The following is a 23,230-nucleotide window of genomic DNA, read 5'->3' as shown; positions in this document are numbered from 1 at the left end:
CCTGCAAAGGATGAAGAATGTGAAGGTGAGTAAATCACCTACCAGACATGATGCCCACCAGAGGCAGTGTGGTAAAGTTGGCCACAAATTCTCTAATTCTCCTCCCACTGAGAAGTGGAGTCTCTACCCCTCCTCTTAAATCTAAGTGGATTCTGTAGAGTAGTATATAGCAGAAGTGACACTGTGCCAGTTTCCAGGTTCTGGCAGCTTCTACTTTCTGATTCTTGGAAAACTCATTCCAGGAAGCCACCTGCCAGGCTGTGAGAAGCCTAAGCCACATGGAGTAGTCATGCCTATGGGCCCCAATTGACAGCCCCAGCTGAGCTCAGCCAACTGTGAGCATCAACTGCAGACATGTGAATGAGCCTCTTTGGAAATCAGCCAGTCACATCTTCAGGTGACTCCAGCCTCAGCCACCGTGACTCCAGTTATCTGAAAGACCCCCAGGAAGATCCATCCAGCTGAGCTCAGTCAACCCCCAGAACCATGAAACATAATAAGTTGCTGTTTTAAGACACTAAGTTTGGAAATGGTTTGTTGACTACTAACCAAAAAAACTAGAACATTAGCCATTTGCTGGTATTGTACTTGAGATAAAATTGAAAATACAGAAAATAGAAGGTGACATAAGATCTCTGTAAAACTATCTTTCAAACTGGAATGGAGACATATACTCTATAATTAATCAGAGAAACCAGGAACAAATAAAAAGAAAGCTCAAGATAGCATTTCACATTTGGAGTATGTGCATGGCACTTTACAGTTTACCATAACCCTGAGGAATATGAATTATTATCGTCATTATTTTTTATACTTTTCCTCCCTCCCTCCCTTTCTTCCCTTTGTCTAACTCCAATTTCCAAGTTGTTTTCACTCCACTAAACCTCAGAAGGAGCCTCATTCATCTCCATATTATCTCCAAGCCATTTATAATACATGAAATACTAAAGAAGGCTGCTCAAACAGGTACCCATTTGAAGAAGTCTGGTAGGCAATCTTAAAGGTGACAGGGTAAATCCTGGCAGGGTGTTATCCACAGAAGCCCACATTTCTTCTGCTTGGTCAGAAATGATCAATACAGTTAGCAACAGTTTTTGTTGTTGTTGTTGTTTTAGGAACAGTTTTTATTGTGTGTTTTTTTTTAAAACCATGACAACAAAAATATGAGATGTGTAAATCTTTTTTATACTCATCACCAATTTTAAGTATTTTCTAGAGTGTTTTACAACTCTGTTTTGATTCTAGGTATTCCAAAGTTGATCACATCTGATATGATTAAAGAAGGTGCTGCTGTAATTGATGTGGGTATCAACTATGTCCACGACCCAGTAACAGAAAAGATAAAATTAGTTGGAGATGTGGACTTTGAAGGTAATAAATTATATCATTCTTGATGAGTAAAGGTAAAGAAAGATTGCATTTTTCATGTTTTGATAGTAGAAAGAGAAAGTTTCTATTTGATGGCGGCAATATTATTAATCAGTATAACTCTTTCCTCTGAGGGCAGCACGGTGCAGGTGGAGCTTATCAAACCGCACACTGCTGCCCTCCTAGGCTGTCACAGGCTCCCTGCATGGATGGAGCTCCCAGTCCAGCAAGCTGGCTCCAAGTGAACATGTGTGTCTGTCTGTGTATGTGAGTTATGTGTATCTGTTGATCTCTTTAGGAAATGACCTCATTTCTTTATTTCACTTTTCATGTTCAGTCATTAATGTCAGATAGCAATCATTTATTTGAATGTCTCAACTTGAAAGAATGAGAATATATTTCAAGTCTTGACCCTATTTCCTATTTTTTTGCACTGTCATTCTGCTTCTTGATAACATTACAGTTATCCTGTGTTTATTATAAAAATTACCACACACTTATGATGCATCCAGATGGCATAGACAGCACATGATAACCAGCTTGCGGCAAGAAAAGCTGGGATGTTTTCAGTTCATAACCTTGACTGTGCCTGTGGGACAAACTTACCCAGCAGTTCACCACATCTTATAAGACTCTTCTCTTTTTTTTTAATGTATTTTTATTGATTTCAGAGAGGAAGGAAGAGGGAGAGAGAGATAGAAACATCAATGATGAGAGAGAATCATTGATTGGCTGCCTCCTGCATGCCCCCCACTGGGGATGGAGCCCGTAACCCGGGCATGTGCCCTTGACCGGAATCGAACCTGGGACCCTTCATTTTGCAGGCCGACTCTCTATCCACTGAGCAAAACTGGCTAGGGCAAGACCCTTCTCTTATATGATAATTTGTTGGTCTTAGATCATTTCCATGCATTCTTATGGTTAGCTAAGAATATCTTTTTGCTTATGAGGATAGTCTGAAAATATTTTAAAATGAGCATTTGGGGGTGAGTGCATATGCTTAGTGCACTTCAGGTGGCAGACTACTCCACTTGGTAGAATCTATTAAATTCAATTGTGGTTGTGTATCAAAATATATAATGAAATAAAAAAAAAGGAAATGACAAAGAGAAACAAGCTATGAAATGAACAGGAAAGAGCATTTGTCTGGGACTCTGAAGAGGTGCTTTTAGACCTGGTATTCTAACCCACTAACTTTGCAACCTCTCTGGGCATCGGTGTTATTATCAGTTAAATGATAGAATGGCTCCTTCTAGCCCTAATGCTTGGTATATATTGTACATTCAACTGAGTGTCACCAAATGATTGTGTAAAACCCCATAAATGTTTGTAAGGTCAGATTTTTCTGATTCTATCATAAAATACACCCATCTGATTGAAAAATCTCACTCTTGCTACATTGCTGGTTCATGGAGCTGGAGGCCTAAGGAAGACCTGGACTTAGTAAAGAAGGCCTTGCCGTGTAGGCCATGACTCAGCCACTCAGAGGAGCAGGCAAGTGGTAGGTTTCGACATGTTGTTCTTTGGGACTTAACCTGCGGTGAAGGCTGATCCCTTGGCTGAGAAGGAGGAACTTTTAACTTGGGTTGTGATACAAAACTTATAAGGTAGTGTTTGGCTGCTAATTGCCACAGGGAAAGTGTGGCTGCCTTGTGAGTATTGGTGAAAGTTTCACTAGAACTATAGCCAAGATCAACAAAACGGATGTAGATAAAATCAAGTGCTGAAGGAAATTGTCCTTGCTGAAATCTTTGGCTTACTAATAAAGGAAACAGGACAACTAACATCAAGTAGATTACTTTGATGGGAATAATTTTTTAAAGAATAATTTCATCAATGACCCTATTAGAGTAATATTAAAAGTATGTAAATAATTGCAAATTTAATGATTTATAAAACCAGGAATCATTTTATCTATTTTATTTCTAAGAAAATTCAGATGCCTATTTGTAATCTTTATTATTAGATGTTTTGGCCTCAGTTTTGAATCACTCTCTCAAAAGAGTGATATTTTATAAGGCTTGCATTAACTATAGTTCTTGGAAGGAAACATAAAAATACCCTATTTGTTTTTTACTGTAATGTCAGGTTTTTGTTTTGGTGTAGTTATTATTTTCTCTAGAGCACATCTTTCTTCACCTACGAAAGTTTCCTGTTCTCAGTTTTCCTCTGCTTCCTTCTTTTATCTTTCTCCTCCTTTTGAGACCAGAATAAAATAGAATAACCCTTTCTAGGGTAATGGCATTGTATGGTGGTCAGGACTAAAGGTGACATTGAGAGAAACAATTGTCCATCTCTCCACCACTGCTCCAACAATTCCCTACCACCTCAGTCACAAATTTGCCAATGTTCTTAAAGAGGTGACAGGAAAATCTAGCAGAAAATTATATTGAGGGAAAAGAAAATACGAGAGGCTTTTCTACATGGGGGGGCACCATCTTCTATTTGTTCTTCATTTAGTAATAACAGTAGCTAGTGTCTGAGATGCCTTCGATGTGCAAGGTACTGTTCTCATCCTCTTACATTAATTATTAATTTATTATGAACCCCATAAGGTAGGTATTGTCACTGTCCCCAGTTTACAGAGGCATACAGACCCTGGGCATCTTGCCTGAGATGACATAGTCATGTAGCACCATTTGTTCACAGCCAGACTCTTGCAATGTCTACCCTGTATTGCAGGAGTGGGGAAACTTTTTTCTGCCAAGGGTCATTGGGATATTTATAACATCATTCGAGGGCCATACAAAATTATCACCTTAAAAATTAGCCTGCTATATTTGGTCAAACATTTAATTAACTCACCCCTAATGCCTTGGCAGGGCCAGGCCAAATGATTTCACAGGCCTTATATGGCCCACGGGCCAGACATTCCCCACCCCTGCTACGTCTCCACTATTTTGTACTTTACTTGGTTAATACATGAAGTCACTTTTTTATTTCATCCCCAGGATATGTATATATCAAGTTTCAAATGTGCCTGGACAATGCTTTGGTGTACAGCAGTCCTCAGTTTGCTTGGTTCTGATGTGCAGAGATTTTAGTTACCATGATTTAACTACATAACACCAGTCCCCCAGCAAAGAGGTTTGAATTTCAGTGGTATGTTAACTATAATTGCATAAAGTGCAAACTTCACTGCTACGTCCTTAGTCCAAAAAGTATTATGTAAATATCAAATGTGGGTTATGACCAATCACGTCACAAGTTTCTAAGTCTGTTGGTGATTGGTGCTGCCACATTCGGTTCAGATAATAAAGTGCACAATTCTGTTGACTCCTTGTCCCCCCAGTGATAGACCTCATGACGTTTTATAAACACAGATCATGGAAAGAGGGAATTGCCAGGAAAGAAATGAACAGTGATGGTACTGAAGGGGAAATTTGAAATAGCTGATCAGGAGATATTGACAATGTCTCCATTTGCCGTTTAAAAGACTCTAGATATACAGCTAGAGGGATTTACTGAAGGCAAACTTATGGACATGTATAGAATGTCCCAGGACAGGTTAGGGGTGAGGCTGGGATGCCAGACAGATGGGGTAGTAACAGAGGGAAGGCCAACCACAGCTGAATTGGGCCATACTAATTGATAGGTGGGCCACAGGGTGGGAGTCTGCTTTGAATCCAGGGCCCCTGGCCTTGGGAGATTGGGTATTGCCACTGCCATAGTCCACAAAGTCCCCAGTAGTTGGGGCAGTGGTACACTAAGGCAGCCCAAGGCAAGGAGGCCTGGGTCATATTTTCAGGAACAGGGACAAGTCTACAAAAAAGCCTTGGTTTCTATTCCAGGGCCCAGGGTTGCACAGGGCTCCCAAGACTTTGCATATCTCCTGGTTCAATACTAAGGTTCTTGTGCATATGCCTCCCTGGGTGGGGCAAGTTACCTGCTGTTAGAATACAGCCCACGGATATACCCAGAGTGTGATTGCTGGATTAAATGGTAGTTGTATTTTTAACTTTTTGTGGGACCTCCATACTGTTTTTCATAGTGGCTATACTAATTTGCAATACCACGGACAGTGCACAAGAGTTCCCTTTTCTTTACATCCTGGCCAACATTTACCCCTTGTCTTTTTGATAATGGGCATTCTAACAGGAGTGAGGTAATATCACATTGTGGTTTTGATTTGCATTTCCCTGATGGTTGATGATGTTGAGCATCTTTTTATGTTCCTGTTGGCCATTTGGATGCCTTCTTAGGAAAAATCTATTTGGCTTCTAGGCCCATTTTTTAATTGGATTGTTTGGTATTTCATTATTGACTTGTGTGAGATCTTTATATATTTTGTATATTAACCCCTTATCCATATATGATTTGCAAATATTTTCTCCTATTCTATCAGTTGCATTTTAATTTTGTTGTTTATTTTTGCTGTGCAGGAACTGTTTAGTTTAATGTAATCCCGCTTGTTGAGTTTTGCTTTTGTTACTTATGCTTTTGGTGACATATTCAAGAAATCATTGCCAAGACCAATGTCAGTGAGCTTTTTTCCTATGTTTTCTTCTAGGAGTTTTATGGTATCTTATGTTTAAATCTTTAACCTATTTTGAGTTAGTTTTTGTGAGTGGTGTGAGATTGAGTCCAGTTTCATTTTTCTGCATGTGGTTATCCACTTTTCCCAGCACCATTTATTGAAGAGACTGTCCTTTTCCTATTGCATATTCTTGGCTCTCTTGTCAAATATTAATTGACGCTTTATATAGGTGTTTATTTCTGGACTTTCTATTCTGCTCCATTGGCCCATGTGTCTATTTTTATGCCAGTACTATATTGTTTTAATTCCTGTAGCTTTGCAGTTTGAAATCATGAAGTGTGATGTATCCAGCTTTGTTCTTTGTTTTCAGGATTGCTTTGGCTACTTTGGGTCTTTTATGGTTCCATTCAAACTTCAGGATTGTTTTTTTTCCAATTTCTGTGGAAAATGCCATTGGAATTTTTTATAGAGATTGCATTAAATCTATAGATGGCTTTGGGCAGTATGGACATTGTAGCAATACTCCTTCTACCAATCCATGAGCATGAGCTATCTTTCCATTATTTGTGTCTTCTTCAATTTCTTTCATGAAAGTCATGTACTTTTCACTGTGTAGATCTTTCATTTACTTGGTTAAATTTGTTATTAAGTATTTTATTGTATTTGATACCATTGTAAATGGTATAGTTTTCTTTATTTCATTTTCATATATTTCATTGTTATTGTACAGAAAAACAACATATTTCTATATTTCAGTTTATGATCCAGCTTTCCTATTTCTTGATATATCTCCAAAGGAAATGAAAATAGGATATAGAAAAAATATCTACACTACCATGTTTATTGCAGTCTTGTTCACAATAGCCAAGATATGGAAACACTCTAAGTGTCCCTCAGTGGATGAATTAAATAAAGAAGATATGAGATAGATAATAGATAGATAGGGAGATAGAGATAGATAAAATGGAATATTATTCAGCCATGAGAAAGAAGGAAATCCTGCCATTTATGACAACATGAATGGAACCTGAGGGCATTATGCTTAGTAAGAGAAGCCAAAGAAAGATTAATACTGCATGATCTCACTTATATGTAGAATCTTAAAAAGCTGAAATCATAGAAACAGAATAGAATGGTGGTTACTAGGGGCTGAAGGTAGGTGGATTTGGGAGATGTTAAATGGTGTGAATCTGCAACTAGAAGATAAGCTTTGGAGATATAATACACAGCATAGTGATTGTAGTCAACAATACTATATTATAAACTTCAAATTTGCTGAAAGACTAGATCTCAATTGTTCTCATCACAAAAAATAAATGATAATTTATTTGCGATAAATTATAATAATTGCGATATAATTGTGATATGTAAATGTATTAAATCAATGGGTTGTACACCTTAAACTTACACAATGTTCTGTCTTAATTAAAAAACCCCACACTGCCCTAACCAGTTTGGCTCAGTGGATAGGCCTGCGGACTGAAGGGTCCCAGGTTCAATTCCGGTGAAGGGCATGTACTTTGGTTGTGGGCACATCCCCAGTAGGGGGTGTGCAGGAGGCAGCTGATCGATGTTTCTCTCTCATCAATGTTTCTAACTCTCTATCCCTCTTCCTTCCTTTCTGTAAAAAAATCAATAAAATACATTTTAAAAATATAAAAATAAAAAACCCCCACACTGCACAGGATTTTAGCTTCATGCTGGGAAACAGTGGGGGCAGGGAGAGGGACAGAGTCTGTCTCTCCTGGTTCTCTGCTCCTCAATGCCCTGTGTACCCTTTGGGTCCTCCTGTGAGGTTCTGTGTGCCACTACTGCAGGGCACCCTCTCATGGACAGTGCCCTCCTGGAGCTGGCTCACCTCACCCTTTAGGCCACAGGGGATAGAGGGATACAGGACCAGCACCAGCTCAAATGAGCAACTGGGAAGGTCAGTTTTCATGATGGAGTCTGTGCTTGCACTTGGGGAGGGATGTGTAGATGAAAAGGGATGGTCCTAGAGAGGGAGGAAAAAAGCGTCCTTAGCCCAGCTTCCCTGGAAAATGAGGGGGAAAGAGAAGGCCCAGACCCTGAACTAGTCTGTCTACTCTCTGTCCTACAACTCGCTACTTCTAAAACTGTACCAGAAATGAGACACCCCAAGCCTTGGGGTGGACACATAGCGGAGCCCACTACTATTATCAATTTCTTCCTGAACCATAATTCCCAACCCTGTAGAGGCCCAGGGGCTTCTCTGAACTCTCACAACACCCCTTTGCATATAGAATTGAGGAGGACAGTGGGAAGAGGAGGGGTTGCCCATGGCCCTCCCAGGAATCCTTGGAGGCCAGAGGGGGCTTGGGACTGGGATACTGGAAGGGATGGGAAGATGCTATCTGTCAGACATTGTCATAGGCACTTGGAATACAATAGTGTCCTAAATAGGCAAATCCTTACCCACAGGTAGCTTACCTTCTAATTGGAGGAGAAAAATAATAAATAAATATATACATATTAATATAATATCTTAGGCAGTGTTTAATGTTACAAAAATTAAACAAAACAAGGGGGGTTAGAAAATTGTGGAGTGAGGTTGTTTAGAAAGGGTAGTCAGGGAAGGCTCACTGCTGACCTGAACAAAATGAGGGAGAGTGACGTGTGGATATGTGGGAGAGGAACATGCCCGGCATCTGGAGCAGCAAGTGTGAAGACCTCGAGGAGCAGCATGCCTGGTGGAGCTCAAGAGGTAGCAGCAGGGGTGCCATATCAAGTGGGGCCTATGGACCATGGAATGGAATTTGGATTGTCTAAGTGCAATGGAAAGCCATTGAAGGATTTTTTGGGAAAAACATAACAGTGGACTTGTGTTTTAGCAGGATCACCCTGGCTACTGAATAGCAAATAGATTTTAGAGAAGTAAGGGTATGGATAGGGTACCTATTAGGAGGCTATTCTAGTTATCCAAGTAAGAAATTATCCAAGGTGAGCTTGGTAATGGATGAAGGTGTTAAGACGTGGTTAGATGGCATTATAATTTAAAAGGAGAGTTAGAATGATTGGGTAAATGGTTAGATATAAAAGAAAGAGAAGAATCAATTATGACTCTAAGAATTTTCAAATACACAAGAGGGAAGGTGGCAATTCTAGAATCCTTTTGAGATGAGTCTGAAAGGATCAATGAATTTCACCTAAGTTTGTGTAATTACGTAAAGAGTTGGCAGAGGGAAAGGGGACTCTTTTCAGGTAGAGGGAACAGCAGATCAAAGACAAGGAAGAAAAAATTACAAAAGTCTTTCATACTCAACAGTAGGCCCAGCATTGCATGTTAAATGAGTAAGGTATGATATTGTAACACTTGTGGTCAGAATAGCTGAAGCCTTACTTTGCATCCTTCTAAAGGATCTCCACTGGACAGGAAACCTCTCCTACAGCAAAAGGGACCCTATAATTTGGGACTCCATTTGGTCAGAATTATTCCTCAAATTTGAAACCAATAGTAGAAACATGAGGATAGAAGAAGATCTAAAATCATGTAGAAGTCTAGTACTATTTTTCTGAGAAAGTACTAGAAATGGAACTAAAACACCTGGAGTTCTCTTAAAGCAGTTTTCATCTATATTTTCTCTTATAGTTGCTTCTAGATGTCTTGTATATGCATAGTGCTCCACATATGAAGCCTAAGAGTTACCTTTCACTCCATACTTTTTTTATATTATGACCAACCTTTCATAAAAGATTATGGAGTCAGGCTGACTGAGGTTTGGCTCTGTTGCTTAAAACAATTAGGCAAATCACTTCACCTCTCTGAGACTTGATTTTATCATCTGAAAACTGAGGTAATAATACCTATCTTAAAAAGTTGTTTTGAAGATTAAATGAAATAATCACTTCACATGAGCTGATGTATGCAACTTGCTGAGCATATGGCTGGCAGAAAATAGTTTGTGTGTGTTTGTGCATGTACACACTATTCACTTTTTCTCTCCATTCCCACTGTAGTACTAATCTAGAAATATATAACTTCACATTTTAGTTACCACCCTGCTCTCCTTTACTTTTCTGGCCTCAGCTCTCTTCTGTGTAATTACATCAAGTCTGTTCTTTACCCAACAGTCACATGAATCAGCTTTAAAGGACTCTTACTTATTCCCATCTTCTCCCAACCCCTAAGCAGATCTCATCTAACTTACTCATTTTGCTCGTAATCCTTTACTACCTTGAACTTTTACTTAGTTCTTCCCTACTATACTTTATGCCGCTGTAAGGCAAACTTCTTGCCCTGCATTTCTTTTGTATCTCCACCCCACATCAGGTCTCAGTCATCTTAGTCAGATCATTGGTCATTCGTATGACCATCCTCTGCACTTATAAATGTCAAGTATTACTCTTACAGAGATAATTCTTTAAAGTTGCCTTAATAGCAACAAAACTCCTACTCAAGGTAACATCAAACAAAGTATTAATCTATAGCAACCCAGATCTAATAATGATACATACATTGAGTCATTTGTTGATTTACTCAACACATATTTCTCACCCAACACACCTTCAAGGTACCAGGCATAGTCCTTTGCCTCACAGAACTTATATTCTCTAGATTACATGTTAAAACAAGCTTATTTTGAAGTAGTTTCAGCACTATTTACTCCCAAGTGTGTGTTGTACAAGATGGAAAACTAAGAGCCTATTACTAAAATCTAAGGACATAGGGCTATTTTTTAACTATATCACTTTTACAGAACTGTTAATCTGTGATATTGTAACAAAAACAAATTAAACTTACTCCCTACCAACTCACTTTTCAGTGTTAATCATTTTATTTGATGACTAGAGGCCCAGTGCACGGATTCATTCACTGGTGGGGTCCCTTGGCCTGGCCTGCACCCTCTTGCAATCTGGGACCCCTCGGAGGATGTCAGAGAGATGGTTTTGGCCCTATCCCCTCAGGCCAGGCCGAGGGACCCCACCAGTGAATGAATCCGTGCACTGGGCCTCTAGTATGCATATAAGATCTTTGGTTAATCTCTTCCCACCCTTCCCCTTTCCCCCTTCCCTCTGAGATTCATCAGTCTGTTCCATGTTTTCATGCCTGTGCATTGAGCTTCTGCTCCCTGGTGGTCATTGTGCATCATAAATACTGTTGGTTGGCCAGTCAGCTGGTCAGCTGGTCACTTAGGCTTTTATATATATAGATATGTGTCTTAGTCAGTTTGGACTGATATAGTAAATTACCATAGACTGAGCAGCATAAACAACAAATTTTTATTTCTTATAGGTAGGGATGTTGGCTACCATAGTCAGTTTATGGTGAGGACCCACATCTGGGTTACAACAGCTAACTTCTCATTCTATCCTCACATGGCACAAAGAGTGAGAGAGCTCTCTAGGGTCTTTAAAAAAAAGCATTAATCCCTTTCATGAGGGCTCCACCCTTATGGCGTAATCACCACCCAAGGCCCCACCTCCTAATACCATCACATTGGAGATTAGGATTGCAACATATGAATTTTGGAGGAACACAAACATTCAGTCCATAATAATACAGTTGATCAGTTTGACTCAAAATATCAACTATTTATGGTAGATGATTACAATGTAACCCAAAAGTCCAGCTTTGGTATAAGGGAAGACCTAACGCTTTAACCCAGAAGTGATCTTGTCCAGTCATTTTGTTGATGAAAATTTGCAAATGCCTCTGTTAGAGACACTGTTACTAACACTGTGGTCATAGTACCCATATAGGTCATTTCACAAAACAGGTAGAGCCACTGATAGTCACTATGAGATTCCTGTCATCAGTGAGCAAACCATCTCCATTATTGCTCATTATGGACAAAATGCTCATTATGAAGTCTAGATCTTTTTTTTTTTTTTTTTAAAGATAGTTTATTGATTTTTAGAAAGAGAGGGAGAGGAAGAAAGAGAAACATCAATGTGAGAGTGTGACATCATCTGGCTGCCTCTTGCATGCCCCCTACTGGAGATTGAGTCTGCAACCTGGGTATGTACCTTGAGCTGGAATCAAACCAGCAATCTTTTGGTGCATGGGACAACACCCAACCAGCTGAGCCACACCTGCCAGCGCAGTATAATGTATTTAACATTGATTGATATACTCTTACAGTGAAGAGTTAAAATTGAAGCACAAAAAGGGCATCCCCAAGAACAAGAGAAGTACCTGATGCCCCTGCAGGTCCTTATATTCTTACACTTAATGATGAGATTGCTTTTCAAATGTTTCTCATGGCCTCATATTAAAATACAAAGATCAATGAGAGGGAAATTTTATGTTGTAGTATCTTGGGTTATGATAACTATTGAGATCAAGGCTCTGCTAAGGGATTTTGAGGATACTCCAAACAGACTATGTAGCTTACAGATTTTCTACTGTAGAATAGGAATATTCATTGGCTTGAAGGAAAGGGATTGAAGAGAATGATAGGAGTAAATGATGATTTTGTTTTTTTAAGAAAGTAATGAAAGGAAGATATTTTTAGTCATTTTTATAAAATACTAGAACTATCATAACAGTGGTCACTATTCCTGATTTCCAAAATAGAAACTGGCAATGACAGCCGACAGCATCGTGGTCAGAGAGGAGGTTCCACTAGTGGATCATAGAGTTCATGAAAAGAAATTTCGATCTTCCATGGCATCACTGATTTGTTATTTGGCTCCACTGAATGCTTCTGTGTGGTATGAGCAGTATTTGTATGTATTCACATCTGTGAAGCAGGTAACTAGATATATTCTATTTGATTTAATATAAAAAGAAAAGTAACTAAAGCAAGAAAAAAAATGGCCTAGCCACCCTACACATACAGATAGCATGGGAACTAGGAGATAGCATGGGAACTAGAAGTAAGTACAGATCACCACCTAATGAGGCCAATACTATATATATATATATATATATATATATATATACATATATATATATATATATAATCCTAAGCAACCATTCAACTGTTCAACCAGTAGCTATGACACGCATTGTCCTTCAGGGGGTAGACACTCAATGCACAGGCATGGAAACATGGAACAGACTGATGAATCTCAGAGGGAAGGGAGAGGGGGGAGGGGAGGAAGAGATTAACCAAAGATCTTATACGCATACTAGAGGCCTGGTGCACGAATTCGTGCACCAGTGGGGTCTCTTGGCCTGGCCTGTGGGGATCAGGCCAAAATTGGCTCTCCAACATCCCCCGAGGGGTCCCAGATTGCAAGAGGGTGCAGGCCAGGCCGAGGGACCCCACTGGTGCACAAATCCATGCACTGGGCCTCTAGTTGGTATATAAATGTGGATCAGAATGTCATACATTTGTACCCCATTAGGGCATTAATCCTGCCAGTACCATTACTGCACCACAGGGGCCATGATAAACCCCAGGAATCAGGCAATCAGAAAAATGCAAGAGAAAGCATAGTAAATTGCCTCTAGGGCACCTGATTTTTGTTGCCTTGCAAGAGTTCAGTGGTGAGCCATTCACTTGTCCAGGAGCATTTTCCTCCCTCTGGCTTATCATGCTCTTAAGTGTCATTTTTATATCAACCACATGAGAAAGTGCAGTGGTTTCCATATTACCTCCTGAGTCATACTATTTCTCTAGACCTATGCCAGACAGGTTTTTCTGGTTGTTATTCATGCACTTCATTCTCCTGAAGCTTGTCTCCCCTTCACTATACTGGATATGTTTAAGAGGTCAGGCCTTAAATGGCCTGCATTTAGAAGCATGGGAAAATTCTCCAAGCATTTAATTTAGACAATTACACATGTATACTAGGAGGCGGAAATTTACATGAGAGGAACAATAAATTTTTCTTCTGCTGCCTTGCCACAGGTAAGGAATCATCCCTTTTCCTTTTGTGGAAGGGAGTTGATTTTCAAAGTGAGTTGCATCATTGCTGGAAATCTGACATGGGCCACAGAGTACTTCCTTCAAAGTGACAGAGAGCTGGGCAGAATACAAAGGGAAATGAAATGTTCCTATAGATACCTGAGACATCAGTTCCTCTTCCTCCACCCAGAAATAGATGTATGAAGCACAAATATATTCTTTGACTTTGCCAGAATATACAAGTTGCAAATTGTATTAGCAAAATTAATTCTGTGTAGATACACCTGGAAATTCCATTATTTGGGACCTCTGGGGTACATAATGTGCTGATGCAGAAATGCTCTATCTGCCTGAGAATCAGTGAGTTTTCTTAACAAAGCACTTTGGTGAGAGTTTGGATTATTAAGCCCAGGCCCTGGGAACTTGGGAACGTAAAGTTTCCAGAGAAAATAATGACATGGAACACACAAGCCAGAGACACCTGTCATGAAGCATGGGTTGTCAGTGCCAAAGGTTCATGATCACATACTTCTTCCTTTTTCTTATCAAAACTGTGAAAGGGCACTTATCAAAACTGTGAAATGTCCCTTATGTTTCTGTTAGTGTTCTTTATGAGTAATATTTCTAAACCTGTAATCATGTGTCACCCCTGGATTTTGGAGGCACACATGTACACTGCACACTTAGTTTCTTCTCCATCCCCTGCCATCACCTGAAATGAATAACTTCTGCTCCTAAGCTGTAGTTCTTGTCCTGACATTGAAAAGTGCTTGTCATCAAGTAAGAATAATAAAATGATGTCAAGCTAATTTTTTCTTAATTTTTCCCTTTAGAAATCTGAAGTCAATAACAGGAAAAGAATAGCTGTCCACATTGTGGATAAAAGGGAACACAAAGATTAGATATATATTCCAGGCTGAAAAATGATTTCTTGAATAAAAATTTAATAACATACAAGAACCGGAAACTTTACAAAAATGCAGCATGAATTTTTCCTTTATTTTAATTATCTTCTGAAAATTATTTAGTATTCATTTTTCTATTCAATGTCTCATCTTGTAAAACTTGCTGTTATTAAATACTAGAAGCCCAGTGCACAGGTTTATGCACCAGGGGGTCCCTCAGCCAGGCCTGTGGGGATCAGGCTGAAACCTGCTCTCCGACATCCCCTGAGGGGACTCGGGTTGCGAGAGGGGGCACAGGCCAGGGACCCCACTGGTGCACAATCGGGGCTGGAAGGGACCACGGGAGGGCTCCAGGTCGTGTCTGGCCCATCTCGCCCAGTCCTGATCTGCTGGACCCCAGCAGCAAGCTAACCTATGGGTCGGAGCATCTGCCCCCTGGGTGGTTAGTGCACATCATAGTGACTGGTCGAGTGGTCGAACAAATGGTTGAATGAATGGTCGGACACTTAGCATATTAGGCTTTTATTATATAGGATATAAATGACCAAATTCATTCACAAAAGACTTTCCTAAAAATGTATTTACCTTGAACACAGTAATATAGCTGTAGTAACTCCAGAGCCCTCACCTCGGGGTCATGCAGCCATTACCTCCTCTCAGCTCTATCTCTTTCTACTCTCCTTTCACCGTATTCTTTGGTCATAATGAACTTCTTTCAGCTCTTCTATTGCATAAGATTCATTATGTCCAAACCTCCTTCACTTTTACTATTTGCTGTGTCTGCATTGCATTCACTCCTTTCTTACTCCCTCAGGAGATCTTGAAACTTTTCTGTCACTTTACAAATATTTCTCTGACCCCCATATCTGATTCCTGTTCCTCGTTGAAGTGCTCATACAAGTGCCAGAACTTATTTCAATCTTAGCACATTTCACTTTATGTTGTTTTCCTCGTTCTCTCTACCGCGGATGATAATCTAACTTCATTAGAGAAAGATGCAAACACAGAACAGGAGTTTAGTTTCCCATTTGATCTTATCCTGCCTCATAATATTTATAAATATGTAACTACTTTAACCATTGCTCTTAATATCCAAAATGTTCAACATTATCTGCTAAGCTCTACATGAACTGGCCTTTCCTTGTCGTCTCTTGCAACTCTTCCCCTTCGCTCCTATGTGTCAATCACACTGGCCTTCTTGCGGTTTTCAAGAGTTCATGCTACCTTCCACATGCAAGAAGCTTCTTTCCACCTTCATCGCTAACATTGTTCCCTGACCAGGAGCACGGTCTACTCCTCACCTCTCTGTTTCACTGGGAAAAGTTTGATTCATCAGATTTCTGAACCTGAGATAGATAAACATGTGTATACAAAGCTCAGGCTCAGTTAAGTCTTCCTAACATTTACAAAGCAGTGGACATTTCGTTTGTAGCACATTTCATAGCCTAGATCAACTGTTATTTAATTCATTGTATTTGTAATATGCATCTCCCAAGTAGACTATAAGTTCTAAGGGACAGTGACTATGGCTGTTCTCAAGGAAGCTTTGCTATGAATCTATCTGGGCTGGTTTGTAGCATGTGTGGGAACAGAGAGTAATTGAGTTAGGAAAACATGCAAGGGTTAGGAAATAATGCAAAACAGGATGCAGGGCCAGGCTATTAAAGACCTTAATTATCATGACAAAGAATTTATATTTTATTCTAGAGACAGTGAAGATTCATCCAATGTATATACACTGAAATGATCTAATCTGTGCTTTAAAGACTAAATCTGGCTGCAGTTTATATGGCTAATGTGGTAGAGACTGGAAACCAAGAGACTATTATAATAGACTATAAAAAAATGACTATACCTATCTCTAATATCCATATGAACATCCCATTGGCATTGTGACTTTACTATTCTTCCTGTCCCAAGCCTTCAAATTTGAGTTTGACCATGTGAAATCTATAGAACTTTCTTTGCAGGGTCTAAAGTTCACAGAGAGGTCATTCAAATTGTCAAGATAATTGTTGCCTTTCCTCAAAATAACTTTTTTTCAGGAACCTGCTTTAAACATGGCCATGTATGTCATTTCCATCTAAATCTCATTCCTTAGAGCAAGTTCCATGCAATAATAGGATTTGCTGATTGTTCTATTTGCCTAAGAGTTTCACTGACTTTAAAATTATGTTGACTTTATGAAATTGAATTTAACCCTGGTTTTTATAATACCTGTTCATGAGTCTCTTATAAAAGTGCTGATAGCAATGAAGGTCTAACACCTGATTCTCATATAAACAGAACTTTGGGCATTTTCCTTAAAACACACATATACTCCCTCACACCTAGACACACACACACAGGAAGTCTCTGAAGAAAATTACTTCCTTAAAATGCTTCTGTATTTCTTTTCAATGGAGCATATAGAACACTTTTGCCCACACATTATAGGATTAATCTTTAAAAGCATCAACTTCTATAAGCAGGTACAAACCCTTGTCTGCCCTCAGGGAAAGACCGGCCAATAAAAGGTTATTCTGGAGAAGTAATGCTTGTTAACTTACTCTCTTGCACACATAATTGGGGAAGATGCTTTTCAGAGTATCAAACATGTATTGAACTTAACTCTTTCTCACATGACTAATTTTAGTCATAAACCACCTCTGATACTTTATAAACTCATCACTTAAGACAGCTATGAAATAGTTATGCAAAATCATTAGACTAGAGAATTTTTTTAAGCATTGGCATCTGAACCCACTGGCACTTGCCCATGATAATCCCTTACCTTTCCTGAGAAATCACTTACTTCCATATCCTAGTCCTTATGTAAATAGACAAAGAATGCAGTAAGACTAGCCAGCAGCACATCAATTTATGCAGAGGTGGGCAAAACTAGGTTTACAGCCGTGAGTATGCAAAACACTGAGTTTATTCTTGCATTACTATTTATTAATTATTGTATTATGTTCCATATGAACAACTGTAAACCTCCTTTGCCCATCTCTGTATTTCCTTCTCAGACATAGATTCCCATGAAAATCAAATCCAAAGGAATAAAGACCTTGTATATATTATACTAGAGGTCCAGTGCACAAATTCATGCAGTGGTGGGGTCTGCCCACCCAGATCTGGCCGATGGGGCCAGCCAGGGGGAGGGTCCACGGGTGGTTGGCTGGCCAGCCCCACCCCCCGGTCAAACTTCAGTTGAACTCCCAGTTGAACTCCTGGTCAAGGGGATAATTTGCATATTAGCCTTTCATTATATAGGATATGTATTTAACAAATTCATTACTGTCTGCCTTTTAGGACTATGTACAAATTTCATTTTCATATCTATTCACTTTATTTTAAAGATAAAATATATCTGAAACAAGTATTTGAATAACCAGGGAGTATTCACAATGATATCATAAACTTCTGCCTACTTAATAATCTACAGGGCTCTGTTGTTGATAAATGCTTATGGATGTCCAGGGAAGCCCTACTCTGGTACAGGTGAAAACTCATTACCCATCACATAGTCTAATTCTGTGAGGTGATAGGTAGGACAGGATAACTGTGTGTTAGTTTCTACCAGTAAATTGTGGGAAAATGCAAAAACCAAGCTACACATTTTGGGCAGGTATTATTTCAGGAAACAGCTCATTTCCATTCCCTCGTTCTTCCCCACAAAGATCACTTTTTGAGCACAAGAATGCGATAGTAACCATGTTGTGAAAAATGTAATTTGGTAAAGAAGGGTCATGACACCTAAGCAAACAAGTGGTTTATCTGACCTGACATCCAGGAAGAAAGCAACGCAGACCGCTAAGCCAGCTGTGTAACTTGAAGAGTTAGATATAAGCCAAAGATAATAAGCTATGAGCACCTATAGTAAAAATGTAGGAAAAGCACTAGATTAGAACGTTTCCCTCTTGGTTTCTATTTTCCGAATGTCCTCCTAACCCTTTGAGAAAGCAGTTTATTTTTGGCACATGAGCCTTGCTTAGGACTTTTTTATTTGTTCAGGTCATGGTAATACAGTTGTACTGGGAAGGGGTGGAATTATGCAATTATAGAATTTTTCAAACCTGGCTTTGAACAATGTCTACAGGAGAGTGGTAAGCCAGTGACTTCAGTGAACCACATTTTCCTCATCTATTAAGATCAAATAATAATTAAATATTATTAAAATAATGTATAGGAAGTTATTGGTAAGTAGTAGGGGCTCAATTGATAGTAGCTATGGTTATTTATTTTTTCAATATATTCATAATTTCAAGCCACTTTACTCTTCAAAGTTGAAAATTAAATTATGTAAAAATGATTACATATCCACAATAGAGTCCATGAGATAATCAATTGTATCTACCTTTTTTTATTATTGATTTCAGAGGGGAAGGGAGAGGGAGAGAGAGATAGAAAGATCAATGATGAGAGAGAATCATTGATCGGCTGCCTCCTGCATGCCCCACACTGGGGATTGAGCCCACAAGTCGGGCGTATGCCCTGACTGGAAATCAAACTGTGACCTCCTAGTTCATAGGTTGATGCTCAACCATGCCAACCTGGCTTTTATCCATCTTTTGATTGTGAAATAAATCATTTTGTTTTCTATTGAAGATTTAATTTGTATTTTATTATTAATTTACCATATTATTCAGTATTTTATTTTCATCTATTAATATTTCAAAGTTAGTATTTTACAACTCATTTATTTTATACACTTTTGGTGTAAATAGTAGTAGTATTCTATATAGTACATTTCTGCTAGAGAACTGCAAAAATATTTGAAGGCATTGCTTCAATCATATAGAAAGGGTCTTGGGTGGTATTACTCATGTCATCAAGTCAGTTTATTGGAAAACGAAAAATGCAGTTTGTCAGCCTCAGGAAAAATAAGTACTTTGAGTTTTCCAGGAAATTAGCTGAAACTGAATTGTTTTGATATTGCTTACATCCAACCAACAGCATTAACATATTCCTGCAAATTGATTTTAGATTTTAAATTTCAAGGGCTATTTAGTTCACTTTATCAAAATGTAGTGAATACCTAACATGTGCATGAAGTTCAAAGATTGAAAATGACAACCTCCACTACCACAAAGACTTGGTTCTGCCTTCTAAGGCCTGGTGTCTAGTGAAGAGAATGACAGCACAGTGTAAATTCCATGACGGTGGTAGCTATAAAGTTCCTGGAAATGTAGAGAGTGGAGGTCCATGTTGGAGGGGTGAGTTTTTGAGAAAAATTATAGCCAGGTGACATTTTATTGGCTTTTAAAGACTAATAAAGAGTTTCTTAGTTGGATATGGTAGTAAAGAGTTTCTTAGTTGGATATGGTAGAAAATTCCAGGTAGAAGAAATAGTGAGGCTATTTACAGAACGGCTCTGGACCTAGTCTAGGGCTTTTACAGAATAAGGTGGGATGGAAGTATGGCAAGGGAATGCTTCATTACCCATAGAGAGTCATTTTGGAAAACTAAAATATTATCTTCCAAATCACAATATTCTTATCTTTACTTCATTACATATCATGAGAAGATTTATAATACATACTAGTTGGATTTTTTTGTGTGTGTGATGTCTAAACTTATTTGGACTTTTCTTCAAGTAATATTATTCCTTTGCTTTTCATATGATTTTAAAGAATTATTGCCATCTGATACTATACTTCAAATAAGGTAAATATAAATTTTATAAGCCATATTTCCAGAAGGCAATATAAATTTTACAAAAATAATACTTAAGATCTAGAAAACATCTGCTGATTTTGATTCATGTAGAAGCATATATGAGCCAACTTGTAAAAGGCTATACATCTAAATAGCATGTGTTTAATAATATCAGGTTATGCATTAAAAAAGTATTCTTTCCACACTAGATATCATACACAGGAATGTTTGTTTTAAGTGTGTGTGTGTGTGTGTGTTATAGCCTACTTTATTATAAAAATAATTTGAAGTTGTTTTGTTTTAGTTACATGTGTAAAGCAGAAAAATCTACTGTATTCTGTTAAGTTAATTAAATAAGGAGGCCAGTAGACTGAGGTGGCTCTAATGCCATGGCAGCCTGTGGAAGCAAACACAAATCTAAGCCTCTCAATGAACTAAAGTTATGAAGTACAAACCTAAAGACCACTAGTCACAAACATCCAGCTAGACTCAAAGCTCTATCCTTCAATAACTTGCTGACTTTGCTTCCCCCTTTTCTCTATAAAGGTCTCTGCCCGATCACTTCATAAGTTATATGAATGTCTAATTACTTTTTTGTATACCTGAAACTAATATAATATTGCATGTCTACTGTAATTGAAAAATTAAACACAATTTTTTAAACAAACAAAAAGCCTCTCCCGAGTTCCTGTCAGTGGAGCTCTCCTAACCACTTCCAGTTTGGCGCTGCCCAATTGCAATCGGTAAATGCTCAAATAAACTTAAAATTTTTTTAGTGCCTCAGTTTATCTTTTAACAGTTCAGTATGTTTAAAAATATCAACTCCCCAGAAAAATGTAAAAGTAAAGAGTACTTTCTGTTTCCTCCATTAGCTGTAAAGAAGAAGGCTGGCTTCATCACTCCAGTACCAGGAGGCGTGGGACCCATGACGGTGGCCATGCTTCTGAAGAACACACTCCTGGCAGCTAAAAAAGTCATTTACTAGGTCACATGAAAGAACGAAGCAAGCTGAAATCATGCTATTTATTTACTTGACAAAGGGGAAAATCCTTTATATTTTACTACAAAGCTATTTATTTCTACATTATATTTATTTTTTCATGGATGGAATCATTGTGGATCAGAGGATTCACACAACTTTATGCATTTCCTGCTAACAGATTTTGAGTTTTAGGGAAAAAACAAACAAAACAATTTCAATGGAAACATTGGTAACATTTATTTTATGAATAATATTTGTTCATAATATTAAAACAATAAAGGGCTCATAATAAATAATATATTTTGACACAATTAAATATCACATGCCATATGTTTTCAATAAATGTTTTGTCAGCCAAATGGACACCCATGTAAAATGTAATTCAGGTTTTGCCATAAGCATGATCAATTTTTAAATATTTTAGTTCTATATCATATGCTAAAAAGAATTAACTTGCTAAAAGAAAGATAAATATAAAAATAAAATATTGATCTTATATATCTCCTAAATGCATCCTATGAGGCATCCTAATAATAGATAATGTTCAATCAAGGAAAGAGAAATATACAAGGAGAACAAAAAATGAAGTGCTGCTTGGGAAGGTAATGATTATATGAAATTATAAATGACTACTTGTTATAGTAAAAATATAAGAATGTACTAGATTTACACGTAATTTCTTTGTTGTTCTAGAAAAATATGTAGACAGTGCCTTCTTTGAGGAATAATAGAAAATCCAAAAGCAAACAAATGCACAAAACAAAACTAAGGTGACATATTATGAGTGAGGCCTTCATTAAAGAACAAATTATGATTTTTCACAGATGCAGAAATCAATTGTGGAAACACACAAACAATGTGCCAATGTTAAACATTAGAATACGACTAAAAATCTGTTTTCTTTCCCACAGTTCTACCCTCTTCTCTTACAGCATTTGGTTCTCAAAGTAGATGCTGTGCTTCTAACACAATTTAAATTAGGAAATACATGTGACTCTCAGTTGAAGGTATCTTGAGACTGCTCTAGCCACATAATTGTATTGTTTTCATACTCAAATCCCAGTATATTTATGTACCAATAATGATTCTTACCAATGCATGTTTTTAATGATGTGTATACTTATTATTTACGTGAGAATAAACTAGATGTTTATGATTAATAGTATTTTAACTGTATAATAAAAGCAATTTGAATAAGAATACCTGTCTTTTTTCCTTAAGATGTCTGTAAGTTTCTTTGTTCATATATTATCTATTTCTTTACAGCATGCTGAGAAATGTACAAGTTTTTCAAGCAGGAAAGTAAAGGTTCTATGGCTCATTCCACAATCAGCCTAGATCATCTTTGTCTGATAACCCTGACAGAAGTTTAAATTTAAAGCTCTCACACAAACATTTCAGAAATGAGCCTTTTTTAATTTTTAAGGGCTGCAAATTATCAAACAAAATGACCAAAAATACATGTGCACTGAAAAGGTGAAATCTGTCATTTTGAGCCCTGCTTTCCCCAAAGTGCAGGAGGGGTTATTTTTTAAAGGTTTTTGTCCCTATGGCTAGGCTAAAATTCAGGAGTGAGCCTTTCCAGAAACTAATTAAAATACTGTAAAAGAAAAATGAGTCTGATCTTTGTTAAAAATGGTAAGAAATATTTTATTTAAGACTATAGCAATAGGATCAACACTATAGCAATAGAGATTGAACGCAACTCCCAATACAGCAAAGACAGCTAGGGATTTATAGTCAATGAGCAGAATGAGGGGATCAGTGGATGGAAAATTATTAAAAGGAACTTGATTAGTGCCAAGGGTTGGGGGATTCTTGCTAAACTAGCTTACCACCATTCTTGCTAAAAGACAGGCCAATGACTTATGATATTAAGAATTGGGGGATGAGAGACTTGGTCAGACTTAGCAAGATTCTTTTCTAAAACTGGGCCAAGCATGCCAAGTCAAGACCTAGTCAAGAAGAGGACCCACAGGAGCCTGAGTAATATGTGGCCAAGGAGGTAGCCTTAGTCAACACATAAAGGAGATAAAGTTGGTTT

The 23,230-nt window shown here is 38.1% G+C and overlaps 1 protein-coding gene across 2 annotated transcripts in view; it reads left to right on the top strand.

Annotated features, from left to right (window-relative positions):
- Positions 1 to 22,378, top strand: part of MTHFD2L (methylenetetrahydrofolate dehydrogenase (NADP+ dependent) 2 like) — a 112,542-nt gene extending 90,164 nt beyond the window's left edge. Inside the window, exons 7-8 of one of the 2 annotated variants that reach the window (XM_080659116.1) lie at positions 1,246 to 1,371; positions 21,077 to 22,378. In XM_080659116.1, coding sequence (XP_080515242.1) covers positions 1,246 to 1,371; positions 21,077 to 21,189 — 239 coding nt within the window. In that variant the 3' untranslated portion in view covers positions 21,190 to 22,378. The remainder of the gene's footprint in view (positions 1 to 1,245; positions 1,372 to 21,076) is intronic. The other variant, XM_080659117.1, reaches the window with a different exon arrangement.
- The last annotated feature ends 852 nt before the right edge of the window (positions 22,379 to 23,230 follow it).

Source organism: Plecotus auritus, assembly GCF_963455305.1.
Source record: "Plecotus auritus genome assembly, chromosome: 1".
Classification (NCBI taxonomy): Eukaryota; Metazoa; Chordata; class Mammalia; order Chiroptera; family Vespertilionidae; genus Plecotus; species Plecotus auritus.
Note: the sequence above shows the minus strand (reverse complement) of the source record. Positions and strands in the feature narration are given on the sequence as shown.